Below are 20588 nucleotides of genomic sequence, written 5' to 3'. Positions count from 1 at the left end.
CTCCCTGCATGAAGGACCAGTTTACTTGGCATAATCAGTGCTCCAGATAACACAGACTTGACTTTGGACACTGGCTGTGCTACCCTCTTAGCTAATGGGGGAGCCAGCACCCCCTTCTGGGTCTTCAGTGACTCATCAGTAAAACTAAGGAAACACTTATAATTTGGGAATTAAGTAAAATGATAGCTGTACAGTAAAAAAAGATCAGCCGCCTTTTACTGAAGCATTGAACTAAGACTATAATACTCTGGGAATGACGCGCATCAAGTGTTCAATTCTTTTGTCTCATACTTCCTTAGTACTGCTAAAGTAGAGGTGCTAAATATAAGGGGAGAATAAAATATTTACCCTATGGTCTGGCCATATGCAAAGTCTAAATATGCTCCATTACATGGAGATAGAGGTTTCAAGTGAACATAGGGTAAGAAAACACAGAGTAGTGTGAACATAGATCTAAGTAACAGCAGTTATTAAAAAATTTTACAAAATATTTTTTATATTTTTTGAGGTCAGTATGATCTACATGGTGAGTTCAGGAACAACCAGGGCTATATAGAGAAAGACCTTGTCCTAGAAGTATGTGTGTGTTTGCGTGTGTGTGTGTATGTGTGTGTGTGTGTGTGTGTGTGTGTGCATGTTGTATATGTTTAATATAAAATAGTATTTTTCCAGAATCTTCTATGAATAAGCTCCACAGAAAGCATGAGATTAAGAAACAGTGGCATGTAATTTGCTGAAAATTTTTAGAGACATGGCTTGTTAGTGTGTTAATTAAATGGTTCTATGTTCTTTGGGTTATTCAATAATAGAAAAGGCAATATTGTGCAACACTAGCCATGCAGATTGTGGTGTTTTGCCAGGGTAAGGAATGGTTAATTTAGGCTGGAGAGAAGGCTCAGTGATTAAGAACACTGATTATTCATCCAGAGTTCCTGAGTTCAATTCCCAGCAACTATGTGGTGGCTCACAACCATCTGTAATGGGATCCCTCTTCTGGAGTGTGTGAAGAAAGCTACAGTGTATTCATATACATAAAATAAATGAATCTAAAAAAAGATTACTATGTAAAAAAAAGGTTAATTCTAGGTATCAACTTGACTGGATTAAGAAATACCTAGAGGATAGGTGAACCATTGTTTTTAGGATTTGCCTATAAGGGCAGAGAAGACCTGTCCAGACATTATGTCATTACCTTGGGGCCTACAAAGTACAGAAAAGTGTAAATTTATCTTTCCTCCTCCATCTCATAAAACTGGAAAATACTCTTTTATTGTCACCAGATGTCATAACTCCAGGTAGAAGAAAGAAACGAGGCATATAAACAAAAATATTAATGGCAAACTGTTTAGTTTAGTGATAGAAGACCAGAGGTAGAGAACCCACTTTGAATAGTCAAGAAAGACCTTTATCTGGCACTCAGACATGAGAAGTCATTTACAAAATGAGTATTTAGGTTAGAAACCAAATACACCAAGGACTTTGGTATGAAGGTTAGTTATATAGTCTGGATGGACAAGAGACGGATTGTAAGATAATGCTGGGACCCACACAGTGTCACAGGCATGGTGAAAACCCTGAACATTCTAAATCCACCAGAAAAGTGGCAGGCATGGAAGATAAAATGATCAGACTTTTGTGATTCTTTCAAGAGAAAAATTATTGGACCCAGGGTAGAGGGAAGACCAATTAGGGCCAGCATTTCAGCCGGAAAAAAGTAGCAGCGTGTGGCATGTGGTAGAGACCAGCATGGACAATGAAGTAGTTTCAGGTGGTAGGAGGGGTGACACAAGGCTGGGCATTGTTCTGGCTTGGACCTGAGAGAGAGGACAAAGACGTCAGGAGACAATATCCTGGATTCCCTCACTAGGAGGCTTCCTACCAGAGTTAGGGCTAAATGTGATTGTGTGTGGTGGGGGGGTTGAGTTTGAGGTCCCCAAGAGGAGGGAGAGTACCCGAAACTGAAAATCCAGGATTGGGATTCAAAGGAGCGGTGGGATACACATAAAGCCTGCTTCTTATTGTTGTTGGTGGTGGTGGTGGTAACTTTTTATTCCCTGGCTGGAAGCTTTGGGATCATTTTTGGTTTTCTAGAAATTAAAATATTTCCCCACAACACGATCAGTTACAATTCAACCCATGGGTGTGTAAGTTCTCTCAACATTTTTTAAATTAATTTTCAGCTCTGATTATGACCCACTGCTTCTACCCCAGTTCCTTATCAGTTAGGAACATCTGTTTCACTACTCTGCCTCCAGCCCCTTGCCCATGCTCGGTTTCCACACGCCACATTATCCTGTAATGCTAATGTGTGTTTGCTCTGCTCTAGTCTCTATACCACTGACTACCTTTTCAGTAAGGTAATTTCATTCCTTTTATAACAAATTTATTTGATGTTTCAAATGATGTGCCTGTGTATGAGTTTATGAATGGGAGTGTGGGTGCTTGTGTTGGCCAGAAGAAGATGTTAATGTCCCTGCATCTGGAACAGACAGTTGGGAACTGTCAGACATGGGTACTCAGTTTCTAAACAAGGAACAGGAATAACAGCTTTTGCAGGGGTTGGGAGTAATGAATTCAAAACTTCTCCATATTTGGTTGATGTTTATTATTGAGACACCCATCCCTAATAAAGCTAGCAAGGCCCGTGACCTGATACCTGCACATCAGTTATATTAGAACGGTATTCATTGGTTCAGCTCCACATGGAGGCCGCTTACCTGTCCCAAGCCCTATCTTCACTTTATGCTTCAGGGCATCAAGCACGTTCAGTAAGCCACTGCTCAGCCTGGAGAGAAAGAAGATATGAGAACAAGAAGATGTAGGCAATTTGACAGCATAAGGACACTGCCAATCAAGATGATGATGTCTACAAAAACTGATTCTCATCCTTATCATCCATTAGGTCAAAGGTCAGTCAGACCAGGACAGAAAAATGATGGAGTAGAAAATACCATAAAAAGCTACATTCTGGCCTGAGGTCACTCCAGGGAGAAAAAATTTACATGGGGAATGGTGAACAAGTAAGCCTTGTAGTTAGTCTTGCAGTAGTTTGGTTAAGTCTAATAGAGCTATAGGCTTTCTAGCTAACTTCTTCTGTGATGGAAAATACAAATTATAAAGCAGCATCTTGCCTCTGTGTCCAGAACAATGTATTACACATATTAAAAGCAATTTGTGTTAGTGCACAAGAAGTAATACCCTGGTATATGAAACATTTGGCCTCAGAAACAGCTGAAAGAGGCAGAGTATCCATCTGACCTCCTTTCCCCCCTAGAAGTCAGAATTTCTCAGGCTGTGGTATAACTCAGAGATAAAGTGTTTCCCTAGCATGCATAGGGATCTAGGTTCATCCCCAGCAGTAACAACGAAACAGCTAAAATTTCTAACAACTAAATTATTCTAACCTTCCATCCTGTGTATTATGCTGGTCAGGAAGTGGTTCTCTGACATACTTTGTCTTAAAGTCATATGCCTCCACTTTGGAAGAGGTCCTGCCCCATTCACACAAGGTAAAAAGTATAACACAGGGACCAAGAAGAACTGAAAAGGTTTTCCCCAGTATCCCAACTTGATAACTTGGCATCAGATTAAGACTTGTTTGTCCAGCTACATGTCACTGTGGTTGCTATTGCTCCATCATATCAAAGCCTAAAAACGGGGAAGAGTTCTTTATCTCCACTGGTCCTCACTTAATGGTCCTCTGTACATAAAACATCGAGTAGGCATGTTTGCTAGGCTTCATCACATTGATTAGTCTTATTTTAGAAGATGGGTGATGATTTATGATAAATAAGGAAAGGTAGTTTTCCCCTATGTTTTTCTTCCCCTGTGCTTATAGGGTCAGTCAAATACAATGCAATCAAAGGGGATAAAAGCCAGTAAGTTGGGATCTGACAGTTCAAACACTAGTAGAAAAGAGAGAATTTTAATGTTTTACATGTACTTTATGCTCATTTGTAACTATTAAGTTTTCAATGCATACTATCAAACCTTTAAAAAATCAAGTACTTACTAAAATATATATTCATATAGTTTCATGTAAAAATTATCTTAAAATCTGAAAAAAAGTACTGACAAAAATGTATTGTATAATTTTATGCAAAAATGCTTAAAATCTGTACATTTATCTTTGTTTTGTAAAATAAAGTTGTAAAATAAAAAAAAGAGAGAGAGAGAGAGAATTTTAAAGCGCATCACCTCCATCCCATTAGATCAAAGAAAAGACAGTGGAAGCTAAGCCGTGTCATTGGAAGTCCAAGAAGATATGGTGGGTCAAATGGCTCTGCCCAAGGATGTACATAATTTTGATTTCCAAAGCCCCAGTATGCAAAAGGAAAACCCAATACTCTTGAAGATCATCATTTATTTGAAAAGCTAGCTCATGTTTAATTTGGAGAGTATTTTATAGTTCATCTAAGGGATGTTAAGTTGTAATTAAGGTCACTAAGGCATGTGCATTTATTTTATTTGAAAACTCAGATGACAGCAGATGCTGGCAAGGATGCGGAGAAAGAGGAACACTTCTCCACTGTTGGTGGGGTTGTAAACTGGTACAACCACTATAAAAATCAGTCTGGCGGTTTCTCAGAAAATTGGACATAGTACTACCTGAAGATCCAGTTATTCCACTTCTGGGCATTTACCCCAGAGATGCTCCAAAATACAATAAAGACACATGCACCACAATGTTCATAGCAGCCCTATTTATAATATCCAGAAGCTGGAAAGAAGCCAGATGTCCTTCAGTAAATGAATGTTTACAAAAATTGTGGTATGGTACTACTCAGCTATCAGAAACAATGACTTTATGAAATTCCTAAGAAAATGAATGCATCTAGAGAATATCATCCTGAATGACATAACCCAGTCACAAAAGAACAGACATAATATACAGTCACTGATAATTGGATACTAACCCCAGAAAGCTCTGAATACCCAAGAAATAACTCACAGGCTATATGAAGCTCAAGAAAAAAGAAAGGCCAAAAAATAAAAATGAAAATGAAAGCCTCAGTCCTTTTTAGGAAAAAATAAATGTATAGCACCCTCTCAGAGTGTGGTACACCTGGAACTTAAATTACTAATAATCCAAGAGCCTTGTGGCAATTTTTGGTATTCACAGATCATTATGCTTAATCTATACTCAACAAGAAATCTGTTTCCATGTTATGTTCTGTCCTACATGTACTTCATGCTTATGGTAACTAGTGGGATTTCAATGCATGCTATCAAGCCTCTAAAAGAATTAAGTACTGACAAAAATATTCATGTAATGTTATGCCAAAATGCCTTTAAAAACCTGTATATGTATCCATCTTTTATTAAAAAATAAAGTGGTAAGAAAAAAAAAGAGAGAAAACTCAGAATTTTCTGAGACCATCAAATATAGAAAAGTGCCCCATGTTCCTAGAAGTCCTTCCTACACTGCATCTGTGTCAGTCACTCATGCACAAAGTCCCTAAGCTTGCTTGCTCCTTCAGCTCTATGCTGAGGTGCTCTACCCACTGCTGGGGCTGTTCTGTTCTTGTTGAGAGTTTAGAAGGTCCAGGAAAAGGGTGCTTCTCCAAAGTTGCCCCTAGACCTCTGCCATTGCTGATTGTTGAGGCTCCAGAGTCTTCACTTCTTGAGATGGACAACTAACAGTTGTTTGGCTTCCCTGGAAAAATTAGGCTCCAGGATCCCACTATGGTTACTGGTTTGATGCTATTGACTTCTTCCCTGAGTGTTAGACTTCTTAGCAGTATACTTTAATATGAAAACTCCCTATACACTATTTGTACAACTGTAATTTTAAATTTTTTATTAGATATTCACTGTATTTACATTTCAAATGCTATCCCCTATTCCCCCTCTCACTACCCCTCTCCCACTACCCCTTCCCCTTCCCCTTGCTTCCATGAAGATGCTCCCACTCCCAACCACCAACTCCCACCTCAGTGCCTTGGTATTCCCCTATACTGCAAAACATGCCTTCACTGGACCAAAGGCCTCTCCTCCCATTGATTCCAGACAATGCCATCCTCTGCTACATATACAACTGGAGCCATGGGTCTCTCCATGTGTGCTCATTGGTTAGTGTTTTAGTCCCTGGGAGAGCTGAGGAGTTTGGTTAGTTGACATTGTAGTCCTTCTCATGGGGTTGCAAAACCCTTCAGCTCCTTCAGTCCTTTCTCTAACTCCTTCATTGGGGTCCCTGTGTTTAGTTCAATGCTTAGCTGTAAGTATCCTCATCTGTATCAGTACGGCTCTGGCAGAGCCTCTGGGGAAGCATCCATATTAGGCTCCTGCCAGTAAGCGCTTCTTGGCATCAGCAATAGTGACTGTATTTGGTGGCTGCATATGGGATGGATCCCCAGGTGAGGCAGGCTCTGGATGATCTTCAGTTCCTGCTCCTCTATTTGTCCCTGTATTTCCTTCTGTGAGTATTTTGTTCTCCTTTTTAAGAAGGACTGAAGCATCCACATTCTGGTCTTTCTTCTTTTGAGCTTCATGAGGTCTGTGAATTGTTTCTTGGGTATTCCAAGCTTTTGGGGCTAGAATTCACTTATCAGTGAGTACATATCATGTGTGTTCTTTTGTGACTGGGTTACCTCACTCAGGATGATAGTCTCTAGTTCCACCCATTTGCCTAGGAATTTCATAAAGCCATTGCTTCTAATAGCTGAGTAGTATTCCACTGTGTAAATCTACCACAATTTCTGTATCCATTCCTCTGTAGAAGGACATTTGGGTTCTTTCCAGCTTGGATATTATAAATAAGGCTGCTATTAACATAATAGAACATGATAGGATGTCTGTTAATTCATTTGGTTCATAACTTTTGTTAGTTTCACTGTATCTCTGTTCAGTTTCTGCTTCCATGATCTGTTCATTGATGAGAGTGGAGTGTTGAAGTCTCCCACTATTATTGTGTGTGGTACAATGTGTGCTTTAAGCTTTAGTAAGGTTTCTTTTATGAGTGTAGATGCCCTTGAATTTGAAGCATAGATACTAAGAATTGAGATTTCATCTTGGTAGATTTTTCCTTTGATGAGTATGAAGTGTCCTTCCTTATCTTTTTTTGATAACTTTTGGTTGGAAATCTATTTTATTTGATACTAGAATGGCTACTCCAGCTTGTTTCTTGGGACTGTTTGCTTGGAAAGATTTTTTTCCCCAGCCTTTTACTTTGAAGTAGTGTCTTTTTTGTCACTGAGATGAGTTTCCTGTATTCAGCAAAATGCTGGGACCTGTTTACATATCCAGTCTGTTAGTCTGTGTCTTTTTACTGGGGAATTGAGTCCATTGATGTTAAGAGATTTTAAGGAATAGTGATTGTTGTTTCCTGTTATTTTTGTTGCTAGAGGTAGAACTATGTTTGTGTGGCTGTCTTCTTTGGGGTTTGCTGCAAGAAGATGAGTTTCTTGCTTTACCTAGGGTGCAGTTTCCCTCCTTGTGTTGAAGTTTTTCATATATTATCTTTTATAAGGCTAAATCTGTAAACGAATATTGTGTAAATTTGTTTTTGTCATGGAATATCTTGGTTTCTCCATCTATGGTAATTGAGAGTTTTGCTGGATATAGTAGCCTGGGCTGGCATTTTTTTCTCTTAGAGTCTGCATGACATCTGTCCAGTATCTTCTAGCTTTCAGAGTCTCTGTTGAGAAGTCTGATCGGTCTGCCTTTATATGTCATTTGACCTTTGTACCTTACTGCTTTTAATATTTTTCTTTGTTTTGTACATTTGGTGTTTTTACTATTATGTGACAGGAGGAGTTTCTTTTTAGGTCCAATCTATTTGGAGTTCTGTAGGCTTCTTGTATATTCATGGACATTTCCTTCCTTAGTTTAGAGAAGTTTTCTTCTATAATTTTGTTCAAGGGCCTTTACATTGGGAATCTTCGTTCTCTTCTACACCTATCATTCTCAGGTTTGGTTCTCACTGTGTCCTGGATTTACTGGATGTTTTGAGTAAGGAGCTTTTTGGATTTTTCATTTTCTTTGACTATTATATCATTGTTTTCTATGGTATCTTCTGCACGTGAGAGTCTCTCTTGGATCTCTTGTATTCTGTTGGCAATGCTTTCATCTACAACTCCTGATCTCTTCCCTAGGAATTCTACCTCCAGGGTTGTGTCCTTTTGTGATTTCTTTATTTTTTCTATTTTTAGATTCTGGATGGTTTTATTCCATTCCTTCACCTGTTTGATTTTGCTTTCCTGTAGCTCTTTAAGTGATTTTTGTGTTTCTTCTTTAAGGGCTTCTCCTTGTTTACCTGTGTTCTCCTATATTTAAGGGTGTTATTCATATCCTTTTTAAAGCCCTTTATCATCATAGTGAGGTATGATTTTAAGCCCAAATCTTGTTTTTCTGTTGTATTAGGATATTCACTCCTCGCTGTGGTGAGAGATCTGAGTTCTCTTTTTGCCAGTTCTTCTTGGTTTCTATTGCTTGTTTCTTGTGCTTGCTTCTTGCCACCTTGTTTTCTGTGATGTTTGTTGGTCTTGTTGCCTCTTATCATCTTGTTATTTGTGATGCTAGTTGGGCTTATTGTCTCTAACTAGCACTTGCCTCTCCTCTGGGCCTGTGGGTCTGTGGGGTTGGGAGAGAGCACTCCTGGGTGATCAGCTCTCTGTAGGCAGGTTGTGGGTCCTGATGGCAGTGGAACAGCCATAGCTCCAAACTATATGTTTCTAACTCAGCACCTATGGCTGGAATCATGTTATGTATATCATATAAAATGTATTTCATATACATATCATATGTATATCAAGTTCCCTAAACATAGGCACAATATTTTTATCTATGGGCTATTTGTTTTGCAGGAGATACAAGCTATAACATTCAATTGACTCACTCATGAATTTATAACCTTTATGAAGGTTTAAAAACATGTTACAAATAAAGCTTTCATATTCTGGAGGATAAAATAAGGTAAAGTTCTTCCTGGGTTCTCCTATATGAGCTTTATCTCACGACATTCAGTAACATGACAAAGCTGAAACTCCTTTCTAAACTCTGGAATATACCATCTCCTGGGGACATGTATTCATTCATTGTGTTCTAAGCCATAAAACCTAAATGCAATTTGTTTTAAACTCTGTAGATTCTACTCCCTCTAGATGCACAAATGCACATACACATTTGTATTGTATGTGTGTGTGCTTAAATGTGGAGGTTTCCAGAGATGTGGTACTCTTTAAATGTATACTCTGCAACAATGCCCTCTTCCACATGCCTTCTTTCTTCAACTTGGAATAGGTGAACAGCCATATACTTGGTTCCTTTCTCACTCAAACCAAGAATAGAACCAGATCCACAGAAAGAATGACTGAGAAAACAGAAAATGCCAACCTATACTGCATATTAATAATCTACTAAGCAATTATTTCCTACTTACGACAGATTAGAGTTGGGACAATGTGCAATAGATGCTCCTCGTTCACTGAAGATGTTAAGCTCTTCTTCAGAAAGGTAGCAGCCATGGGCCATCACTGTCTAGAGAGAAAAATACTCTGTATGGAGTTTACCGCTAAAAATGCTTGCATCTCATGACTAGATATTGCAAGAAGACACAGAAGCAATCACCTTTACAAAGACAGTTGCTATTATTTAAAAGGACAAAATCCCTGCATCCAAATATTCATTACAAAGTCCTCAACAAATTTGTAAGTTTTAACTATTGATTGATCTATCAATTAATTGATTGATTGACTGATTGACTGATTGTAATATAATTGAGCTCCATCCTAGTCCTGGCTCTTGCTTTTCATTCTTTTTGCTCATTTACAACACAGGAAAGGGTCAGCAAGCTTATTCATGGCATAGAAAATTCAGGCAGACTGAACACATTATGATTTTTATAATCTCTATTATAGAAAAATTTCTGGCTATTTTCTTTTCTAGATTAATATGATATGCTTCTAGTAGGCTGAAACTTGCTTATATTTGAATCAGAACTTTATAAAAGTGCATGGAAGCTGTAAATATGATTTTGTAAAGAACTGTGGGTTAACCGTTGTACATAGTTTGTTTAGGAGACAGGGTCTCTCGATATATAGCTAAGGCTGGCCTTGAACTAACTATAGAACCCAAGTTGGCCTCATAATCTTCCTGCCTCAACCTATGGGTGCTGGCATTTCTGGCATGAATCACCAAATGTGAGAGGATTGTTCTTTATTTCTGTTACAAGTTTTAATATAAGTACCAATGATTCTTGACATGGACCATTAGTGCATAAAATTGAGCTATGTCATGTCATAACAGTTTTTAGTTAAGGAGGTAAAACTTATTTAAGAAAGCAGGTGCCACACATTTGAAAACTTTCTTAACTTTTTATTTTGTCAAGATTGCAAGTTTCAAGTAACAGTTAATTTTCTAAAAGGTTTTGTTTTACATTAATATAAAACTTATACTCAGTTGCTTTCTCCTTTAGGACGTATAGTTCTATGGGCAAAATTATTAAAATAAAACTTTCTCAGCCTCTGTGCAAATGAAAGTAACATGATGATATAAGGTTAATTTATTAATCATATGGTAATATATGTAAAGAAGGATAAAACTTCCAGTGTAAAATTTACATTATGCAAATTATTAACCTTTCAAATCACTTGCATTCATATCTCTCTCCTTTTATGTAGTCATTAAGAAATTACTTGCTGCAATAAACTCTTTAAGCAATGTGTTCATGGAAAGACAGAGCCAAAGGGCATATTGCTTTAATGAGGTCTCTTGCTACTCATATTAATGTTAATTAATTTTAGAAGTAAAACATTCGTATTTTTTCTAAACCTCAGAGTTTAAAAAATTACTTCTGACATTCACTATGTATGTCTGGACAGTTTCATGTGTGAAAACACACCAACACATATCCGACTATAGTGAACATTGTTCCTCAGAAGCACACAAGCTTTGCTAGCTGTGAATGCTGGATGGAATTCTAATCACATACATTTTATGATTTAACCAATTCCTTGAGGATATTCATTTTCAAACTTTCCTGTGTTATCAATATACCCATTTCTTTCATGCTCTGTAAAGAATTAACAATTAAAATGGATCTGCTAACTTGAAGGAAAGTTCACCGATGAGCTATCTGTGAAAGTGTCATAGGGCAAAGGTCATTTTTACCATCCAATGAAAAACTTATACCTGTTGGTAGGGATGAAACTTCAGGCCCAGATTAACTGCTTACAGACACAAACTATACACACATGTATATAAAGAACAACACATCATGCACACACATATACAGATATGCATATACACACACATAGTTTGATTGGTAGGTAGGTTTATAAAGAGATAGAGAGAAGGATGGGGGTAGGGAAAGGGGTAGGGATAAGAACAATGCTATACACCATGCACACCATTCAAATATAAACAGACAGACAGACACACAGACACACACACACACACACACACACACACACACACAGAGGACTTACTCTAGTTTGGAAAAACGCATGCAGGCTGCAGAACACTGATCACTCTGGAGATTTTAAAACTTAAAGGGCACAGCCTACTTTTCACAGACTATATCACAGTCCAGAACTTACCTTGTTTGTCAGAAGATTGTTTTTATCATAGACATCTGTGTAGTTTTTGTAGCCAGGGTATAAGCTTTTCACAGCTTCAATTTCCTCACGATTTTCACTTATATGGCTCTGCGAACAAAGAAATAATATTGTCAAATTTTTCTATAAAATATTTCATGTTATATCGCCCATCTCAACACGATGTTGCTAGTTTCTGCTTGCTGCTCTTATTGATGTGAGAGATGAAAGCATTAAAGTCTGTACAAGGGTTTCATTTTAAATGACTATATGCATCTTCTATGCCCTTATATATGACAAAGGAACTGAATGTCCTGAACATGGTTCTGTGGGTGTTTGTGCATGTGCGTGTGTGTGTGTGTGTGTGTGTGTGTGTGTGTGTGTGTGTATGTGTGTGTGTGAGAGAGAGAGAGAGGGAGGGAGGGAGGGAGAGAGAGAGAGAGAGAGAGAGAGAGAGAGAGAGAGAAAGAGAGAGAGATTAAAACAAATACTCTTTTCTGACGTCTGGAAACTAGTCTATAGCAAAAGTGAACACAGGTACTGGTTCTCTTTAAGAGCACCTAGTGCCTTACTTCTAGGAGCCTGCCTAGAAGAGTTTGTTGGTCATCAGAAGGTAAATTTATAGTTTGTTCAAAAGGAAAGTAAAATGTGGAAAAAGGGAGCTGAATTCTGAGCCTAGTTATATATCTTTGGGCAAGCCAAATCCTTTTTTTCTTTTTTCTAAGCTTCTACTTCTCACCGATCAATAAGTATTGGGCCAGTTAAGTGACTTTCCACCTCTTAGTTGAAGATGTGTTAGTTATATTTCATGTGTGAACTTTTACAGAACCCAGTGCATTGGAGGCAGAAGGGAGACTTGGCTCAGGGCCTGTCCTCAGTCTGCCTCTTATCTTCATCTTCTGAATGATGCTCTTATAGGGTAAAAAATATTGACATGGCAGGTCTGGACAATCTTGCCTTCATCAAGAAAGGGGAATCCACACACAAACCAAGTGAGTCTGAGGAAACCACACTAACCTTTCATGAGGGCACCTGAAATCTGAAGGGACACAAAGTGTCTTTCACTGGAGGAGTAGCCACCTAGTCTTTACAAAGAATATTTCAGACTAATAGATAACGGTTTCATTAATAATATCAATGAAACAATTCATGAGCCAATGGTCATTTCCAAGACAACTCTGCCATGCCTCCTTTTCTGAACCAGGAAGAGACATAGTAAGGTGAATAAGAGAAAAAACAAGCAAGGGTTCTAACTGGTAGTTTACATACATCGCACTCTTTCTGCAGTCAAGAGTAAATCCCAGTCCATCGATGAAATGGAGGGATGTAGCATGAGAGGAAGAGCAAGCAGGTGACTTGATTGGATAACACAAGTCAACACACATCATCTCTTCTTCCAATTTTTTAGCCAAAGATAACCTTGTATTTCTTTTCCTCTGCCTCCTGTGTGCTGTGCTACTATGCCCAGTTTATGCAATGGTGGGGACCAACCTTGGGGGTTTGTGCACGCTAGGTGAGCGCCCTATCAGCTGCATAGCATCTCCAGCCGAAGAGCAGACAGTTTACAAGTCCTTTTCATTTTATTTCCCTATAGCTTTAAGTATTGTTTGCATTCTCCCTCCCTCTGCCCCTCCCCCCCCCCCAAGAATAAAAACATTTTGCTCCCAATGTGGAACTACTATACAAATTTGGAATTTTATCACCAGAGAATAATTGTTGGAGACTGAACCCAAAATTCAAATATCACAAGCAACAAACAATAATCATGGGGAAGAAACACTAATGGGTCCTGTAACCATGCATTTTAAAATATAAATAAGTAAATAAATAAATAAATGAAAGGTAAGAAATCAATATGTTGCCTTCACCCCATCTTTGCCTTCCTTCCCTCTAATACTGTCAGCTTAGAAAGAGGGGAGATTTTACTATAGTGTGTAATTAAGTTTGAGTGGGGGAAGGGAACTCCTAAATTTAACCCAGCTGTGAGATTTTTAAAAGCATTTTATTGCAAAATTCCAACAACTTAATGATAAAGGAAGATACACTTTTTGTTCTGGGTTTTAAATTAAGAAATTCAGAACAAAAGGATTTTAACTCACTTCTGTAAGGTAGAAATTAAGTTCTTTTTACTTTTCAAATAATAATTGGTTCTGCCACACATGAAGGTTCTAGAACACCAGGAGAGCATCAAACAAAAGCAGAAAGGAAATGTACTAAATGCATTTTACCAAGAATGGGTAGTCTGACATTGATCTTGCTATTCTTTACAAAGCTGTCTTGGCCTAAGACTGATCAGAGAATATTGAGGAAGAAAACAACTTCAGGCTTCTGACCTGTAAAACTAACCAAATGGGTCAGTTGACATTTGTCAAGGTACCTCCTGGTGACATCAGCCAGTCAGGTCACCTCCTGCCCTTAATGTCTTTGACTCTAAGAGATCTCAGTAGAAGAACTACAGGTTACTAGAGATGGCCTGAGGGTACCAACGGATCTTGCAGATATAGATAGCCTGGGGCACAAACCAAAGACAAATGCCTACCTGAATGTATAGATCACGAGTCTTGGCGATATTGCCAAGTTCACTCATCAGCGTCTCCGTGCAAGAAAGAGAAAAGCGTGGGGTCACTATGGGTTTTACCCTTGGATACTAGAAATAGTAAAAGAAATGGGTGAGAAAAATATGAAGATTATGAATACACAGCACATTTGAAAACAATGTGATTTTACAAGTTTTGATATGGGTGAAAATCCCCAATTTCTAGTCTATAGTGGTTCTGGGTTCCAAAACACAGCTTGTCATTGAGAAGAACAGTCTTCACCATCAAGTTCACAGGAGAAATTTCTATGTCTAATTATAGGTATTCCCTCACCATTACCTCAAATGAGATCTGGGGTGGGGATATCTCATGTGAGGTGACAGTTTATTTCCCTGCCTACATCTTGAGGAGTTGTGCTGGCCGCATCCTCACTCTGAACTCCTCAGTAATACCTCAGTGGATGCTGGCAGGATGCTACTAGAAATATAGTAACAGATAGGGTCTAAAAGCATCACCCCTAACTTGCCCAGGATTAAACTGGAAGAAATTCTGAACATTTCCATGGTTTCCGATGTGACAGTTGAAAGGCATAAGGGAAAGAAGGGCTAGGCTTAGTAACCTGTGAATCTATCTCTGGAGCCATAAACCAGTTTTCACACTAGGCTTGGAGGCAAGAAATAGCAACTGTCTTTATGGGCCCTAGAATGCCAGAGCAAATCAGATGCCTGGCTGACTATGCATGGTCCTCTGATATGCCACAGGACCATGGCTAAGCATAGTCTGTTTTTCAATCCACACTGAAGACTAGCAGCAGATAGAACCAATGGAGAAGGGGCTAAAAAACAGGTCACCAATGCCCACATACCACCTATCTCCTTGGATCAGGAAGTCCTCCCTCTACAGAGACCAATGGTACAAAATTAAAGGGCTCTAGACCAGGAAGAGGAAACTAATGGCTATGGGAAGGTTGAGTTGAGAGGGTGACTCTTGAGGACACTAACTTGATTGCCATACCTCAAATGATGGTTAGCATCTTAAAGGTCTTCCAAACTCATGTCAGGGGGAAGGATCTTGGCTGAGAGTGCTATTGGGAGATGACAGAATCTTTTTGAGGTAGAGCCATCTAGGAGGCAGCCATGAGGTGAGCAGCTTCCTTCTGCCTACAACTTTCCCATCATGCTCCGCCTCACCACAGGCATACAAGCCACCAGACCAAGTGGTCATAGACTAAAGCTGTCTGAGACCAGGAGTCAAACCAAACCTTCCTTTCTGAGAACTTGCTTACCTCGGGGATTCTGTCATTGTGATAGACAGCTGACCAGTGCACTTAGACTAAGAGCTTAGTGAACTCGGGATGGGGCTCACATACCTGACTAAACTTGGGTTCTCTGCCACAAACAGACAAAGGGTATGAGAACCAAACGTCGGTACACAGAATATCCCTGAAGCTGTAAACAAGTTCAGCAAACATAAAGTTTGTAGCATGTTTTAAAAGTGAAAAATCAAATCCACTAAACTCAAGTAATTATTTCTGACTACAAAACTGTACTTCAACGATCTCTCTAAATATAGTATCCTATGAGCCCTCACTATAAAGCAAAAACCAGAAGCTTCTATGAATTTGACATTTTTAGATTTCACGTGTAAATGAGACCATGAGGTATTTCTCTTCTGAATTGGGTTTATTTCATTTAAAATAATATAGTCCAGATTCATTAATGCTGTCTCAACTAGCAATACAAATGAATAATATCCTATTATTATGCACATGTATATATACATATACATATATTATATATGTGACATATTTAAATTTTACACTATCCCACATGTGTATGTGTATATATATACATATATATGTATATTTGTGTGGGTACATACAAACATATATGTATATAAAATTAGTTTTCTTTATTATTTATTCATAGGCTCTAGATTGCTTCCATATTTGGGCTGCAGAAAATAAAGGTACAGTAAACATAAGTGCACAAATCTCTCCAAGATACTGATTTTGTTCTCTTTATAGATACCCAAGAATCTATAAAGATCATATGAGATGTTGTCCAAAGGGCATGAGTTCTCAAGCCATAAAATTAACACATTCACCAGACTTTTGCGAGGTCCTGTCCTTACACCTTCCAACTCACTGTGACCAGCTTCCAACATGGCATGTGTGTGATAGGCCATCGCTTTGTAACCCCAAAACTCAAGGTCTTTGCCAAGTGTTTTCAGTTTTAAAAATATGACCTATCTGAGCTGAGCCATCAGATACACGGTGTTATCAATCAATGGTTCTAGGATAACACCTCTTATGTATGGGCAAAGCCATAGGTACACAGACTAACTTAACAAATCCTACAGCTCACAAAGCTGCACTCCGTGAAAACTGAACAAGTTTACTTACATTCCTTTGGAGCATTTCTGACACAAATCTGAAATGAAGCAACAAATGAAAAGTTAGAAAAGTTAATTATTTTCAAACAAATGTTTCTAACAGCATGGGGGCTCACCATCACTAACTAGAGATTAACAAGGAATAATTATTCAGCTTTTGCTTTGATAGCAGAAGGGAGAGGAAAATCACAGGGAATATTGCCCTGTGACATCTTGTGGGGCATTCTGAGCATCCTCACAGGTCCCAGGCTGTGCCACTGGCTCCAATTCTTTGTAATAGAGTTGGCAGTGAGCCGTGTTCCACAACAGGGCGTGGACTCTTAGGTGTACCCAGGCACTTAGAAGTCTCGAACACTGTATTTCTAATGCCACTACATCTTGAGATTCTTGGACTTTATAAGAAATTGCTTCAGTTGTGTGTGGGGCAAAAGCAGGAGGCTGGGTGGGAGAGATGAGACCAACGCTGTGGTACACGAAAGAGTCACAGCGTGGGAGTCTGGAAAATGCTCCACTCTATCCTCACAGTGTCCCTATCCAGAGCCACTTGCTTGTGATTTTCAAAGCAACCCTTCCAAACTATGCGCTTCAAACTCTAACCTTTCTCACCTGACTCTTAAAGAGGCTGTGCTCTGGAACATATTTCCATTTTTTAAAAATCATTTCTGGTGAAGAATAATTTACATATCATAAAGTTCACCCATTTTATGTGCTCTATTCAATAATCTCAGCAAATTTACTGGGTTGCGGAATTATCGTAATAATACAGTCTTTGAATTCATTTTCGGAGTGGATCCCTGAGTGAATAGTCAGGCTATAGACAGCTGTTTCCTAGCAACAGCGAACCCCTCCCACTTTATGTCTCATGCATGGACCTGCATTTTCTCTATACTCAATGGAGATGAATGTTTATAAAGTGTGTCCTTTTAGGTTACACTTTTCTTAGAATAATAATTTTAAAGTTCACTGTTTTGTAACCACTTCGCTTTTCTCATAGCTGATCAATTTTGTTGTATACTGTATTTCTTGCTTCCGTATACCATTTGGTAGACATGCCAGATGTGTGACAAGTCCTCTGATAGCCTTGGCCACATGGCCCTCTGCCTCTTTCTTGCAACCCCCAGGATTAACTGAAAAATGGCTGCAAATCTGACATCTGGAACTTGGAGGAACCAGACCCATCAGCCTGGGTTCCTCCCAGAACAGGATACCTTGTGTTTATTTCCTTTTGCTTTGTTAGTTTTATTTCATGTGTGTGTTTTTCTACATATGTGAGTATGCATCTGAGTATAGTGCCTGTGGATAGCAGAGGAGGACAGCAGATCCCTTGGAACCGGAGTTGCAGATGTGTGAGTAGCCATGTGTTCTGGGAACCAAGGCCAAGTCGGGTACAGCTGAGACATCTCTCTAGGTTTTTTTTTTTTTTTTTTTTTTTTTTTGCTATTTTGGGGAGTGGGCACATTCTATTTTTGCTTTTTTTTTTAGATTTTATTTTAAAAAACAAAGATAAAAAAATTTTAAACATTTTTGCATAAATGTATACAAATACAATTGTGTCAGTGCTTGGCTTTTCTTTTTCTTTTTCTTTTTTACAATGAGCAAAAAGTACATGTAATACAGGGTGTAACCCGGAATTTGTCAATGTGTTCTTGGTGTGTAAGGATTGAGCATGACTTTTTTTTGTTTGTTTTGTTTTCTTTATTTCTTGAACTTCACACAGTCTGTGAGTTGTTTCTGGGGCAGTGCGAGCCTCTGGGGTTAGCATCCCACTATCAGTGACTGCACATTATGTCTGTTCTTTTGTGACTGGGTTATCTCACTCAGGATGATATTCTCTAGATGCAGCCATTTTCTTAAGAATTTGGTCAAGTCACTGTTTCTGGTGGCTGAGTAGTATTCCATTGTGTATATGTACCACAATTTTTGTATCCATTCATCTACCCTGCAGTTTTTTAAACTCAATGAGCCGTGTCCACCTGAACTGAAACCTCAGCTAGAGTGTGTCTCAGGGTTTCTCAGTGTTGTGCAGTGTGGGATATGTATAGATGAGTCTTCACTCATTCTGGGCAGCTCTGCTGAGCTTTGCAAACTAGCCTGCTTGCGGTACTAGGCTTCCTCTCTCCCCTGCCATCTATCTGTGAGTCATAGACAGCCACGCTATGCTGAACTTGTAGTATCTCATGGGTCATCCCTACCCTCTTGGGAGTACATTGCTTGGAGCCCTGTCCTGGAACTGATGCTGTAAAATCTAGGGCACTTTCTGTACATTGCATATACGAGAGGTGACTTAACAAGCAGCCACATTAGCGTCTTCGTGTGCACTTGCTGTGTTGTCTCTGTCCACACCATGGTTTGACATTTCTACTTGCATATGACGCTCTATGCTCTCTCCTCCTCAGGGTCTCTCCTGCCTGTATGTCACAGTTGGGTATGCCTAGACCTTTTATTGTCAGGGCTCTTCTTTCCATGTGTCCACAGTATGGAATAAGGTGCAGAAGGAACACAGCATCCCTGCTGTGTCTGTTCCACCTCCTCGCTTAGTGATTGTGGAGCGGTTGTGGAGCAGAGAGATTCTCATTCAGTACTTGTGTATGCTGTGGTCATTCCAGCATCCATGCAGATATTTTTCTCTTTCTAGAATAGGATATAGTGATGGCGCTAGGTGGCCATAACACATTGACAAGCCATGGAAAGAACACAGGGTAAAAAGCTCACACTGGTGTCTTCGGGTGACGTAACAAAGAAAAATGCCTGTGCTTTGTACCCCTTCGTGTTTCTCTGTAGGAGGGAAGCAGGCCTTCTTTGGTTGTTTAAAAAAGAACACCTTTGTTTTGGTTTTCGTGGAAGGTCACACTGCATGGCTAAGGTTGCCTTAGAACTCGTGACCCTTCCCCTCAGTCTCCCACATACTGGGACTGCAGGCATGTACCACTGTGCCTGAAATGTCTGCCACTTATCTACAATTGTAACACTTTCCATAACCTCCCGCGTTTTCTGTAAGTGATCCTTACACCATTGCTCTTGAGCCTGTCCATGGACAGCAAACGCTTGGATATGCCTCTGCCTCTCCTTTCCACAGTAAGCATGACATGAGACCCATGTCATCCTAAAAGGAAGTCTACACTTAAAGTCACAGAGGTTCAGTTTACTAAGTTCTGGCGTTCTGGCTCTGCACTTTAATCTACACTATTAACCTGGTTTAGATGAGTGTTCAACAAAGGTCCCTGTGCCAAAGTTTGGTCTTCAAGTTGGTGCTATTGGGAAATCAGGTATTTTAGGAAGTGGGGGCTACTGGGACATCATTAGGTCATTGGGCATGTACCCCTGAGAGGCATTTTGAGGTTCTGGCCAGTTTTCTCTGAATGGCTTTCTCACTCATGAGATGAGCAGTGAATCTACCATCGACTCCTATCTCATTAAAGACATGTGGGCACTAGGCCACACACTGAAACCGCTAGAACAATGACCTCAAAAAACCTTTTTCCTTTATAAGACAATTATCTGACATTACATCAAAGTAATGTAAAATGGACTATATCCATGGCTATGGACAAGTTACCCAGGCTATGTCAGGCTTCTTTTTCGTTTCATTAAAACAAAACAAAAGCAAGACACCTCATGGAGCTTTCTATGAGAGTCAAGAATGGTATGTGAGTGACGCACTGACCACTATCATGTCTTTAAACATTGTGAACTTACTAGATACTGCAAGAATCTGAAAACTGTCACTGTGCTCAGATCTCAACTGGGTCATAATGGTATCTACTTTCCTATCTCCATTTCAGACTCCATCAGAATAGTGGATAACTCATCCAAAACATAGACCAAGCCCACCCCACCCCACAACCCAGGCCCACTACCTCTCTGTCTCCTTGACTGACTCCTCAGTGGTCTCCTTGTACTCTGGAACAGTGTTATTCAAATCCATGCATACTTTGCCCACAAATGCTCGCTGTCCAAATTTATCTGTGAAGCAAAGAGAGAATCTAAAAATGTGTTTCTTAAAAAAAAAAAAAAAAAAAAAAAAAAAAAACACTTAAAATAACTCTAAAATGTAAGAATGTTAAGAATTATCTATCTTCAAACTGTGACAATAACAAAGCCACTAAACTCAATGAATAGTGAA

At 39.2% G+C, this 20588-nt stretch overlaps 1 protein-coding gene across 1 annotated transcript in view; it reads right to left on the bottom strand.

Moving 5' to 3' along the window:
* The window catches only part of GDA (guanine deaminase), a gene marked incomplete at its 5' end in the record, with an annotated part of 81471 nt that overhangs the window by 9627 nt on the left and 51256 nt on the right, over window positions 1–20588 (bottom strand). The window contains 6 exons of the mRNA XM_080912025.1: window positions 2718–2785; window positions 9380–9477; window positions 11538–11645; window positions 14074–14181; window positions 16476–16503; window positions 20323–20428. Of these exons, the coding sequence (XP_080768151.1) occupies window positions 2718–2785; window positions 9380–9477; window positions 11538–11645; window positions 14074–14181; window positions 16476–16503; window positions 20323–20428 (516 nt within the window). The remainder of the gene's footprint in view (window positions 1–2717; window positions 2786–9379; window positions 9478–11537; window positions 11646–14073; window positions 14182–16475; window positions 16504–20322; window positions 20429–20588) is intronic.

The sequence above is a fragment of the Micromys minutus genome, assembly GCF_963924665.1.
Source record: "Micromys minutus genome assembly, chromosome: 2".
In the NCBI taxonomy this organism is placed as follows: Eukaryota; Metazoa; Chordata; class Mammalia; order Rodentia; family Muridae; genus Micromys; species Micromys minutus.
Note: the sequence above shows the minus strand (reverse complement) of the source record. Positions and strands in the feature narration are given on the sequence as shown.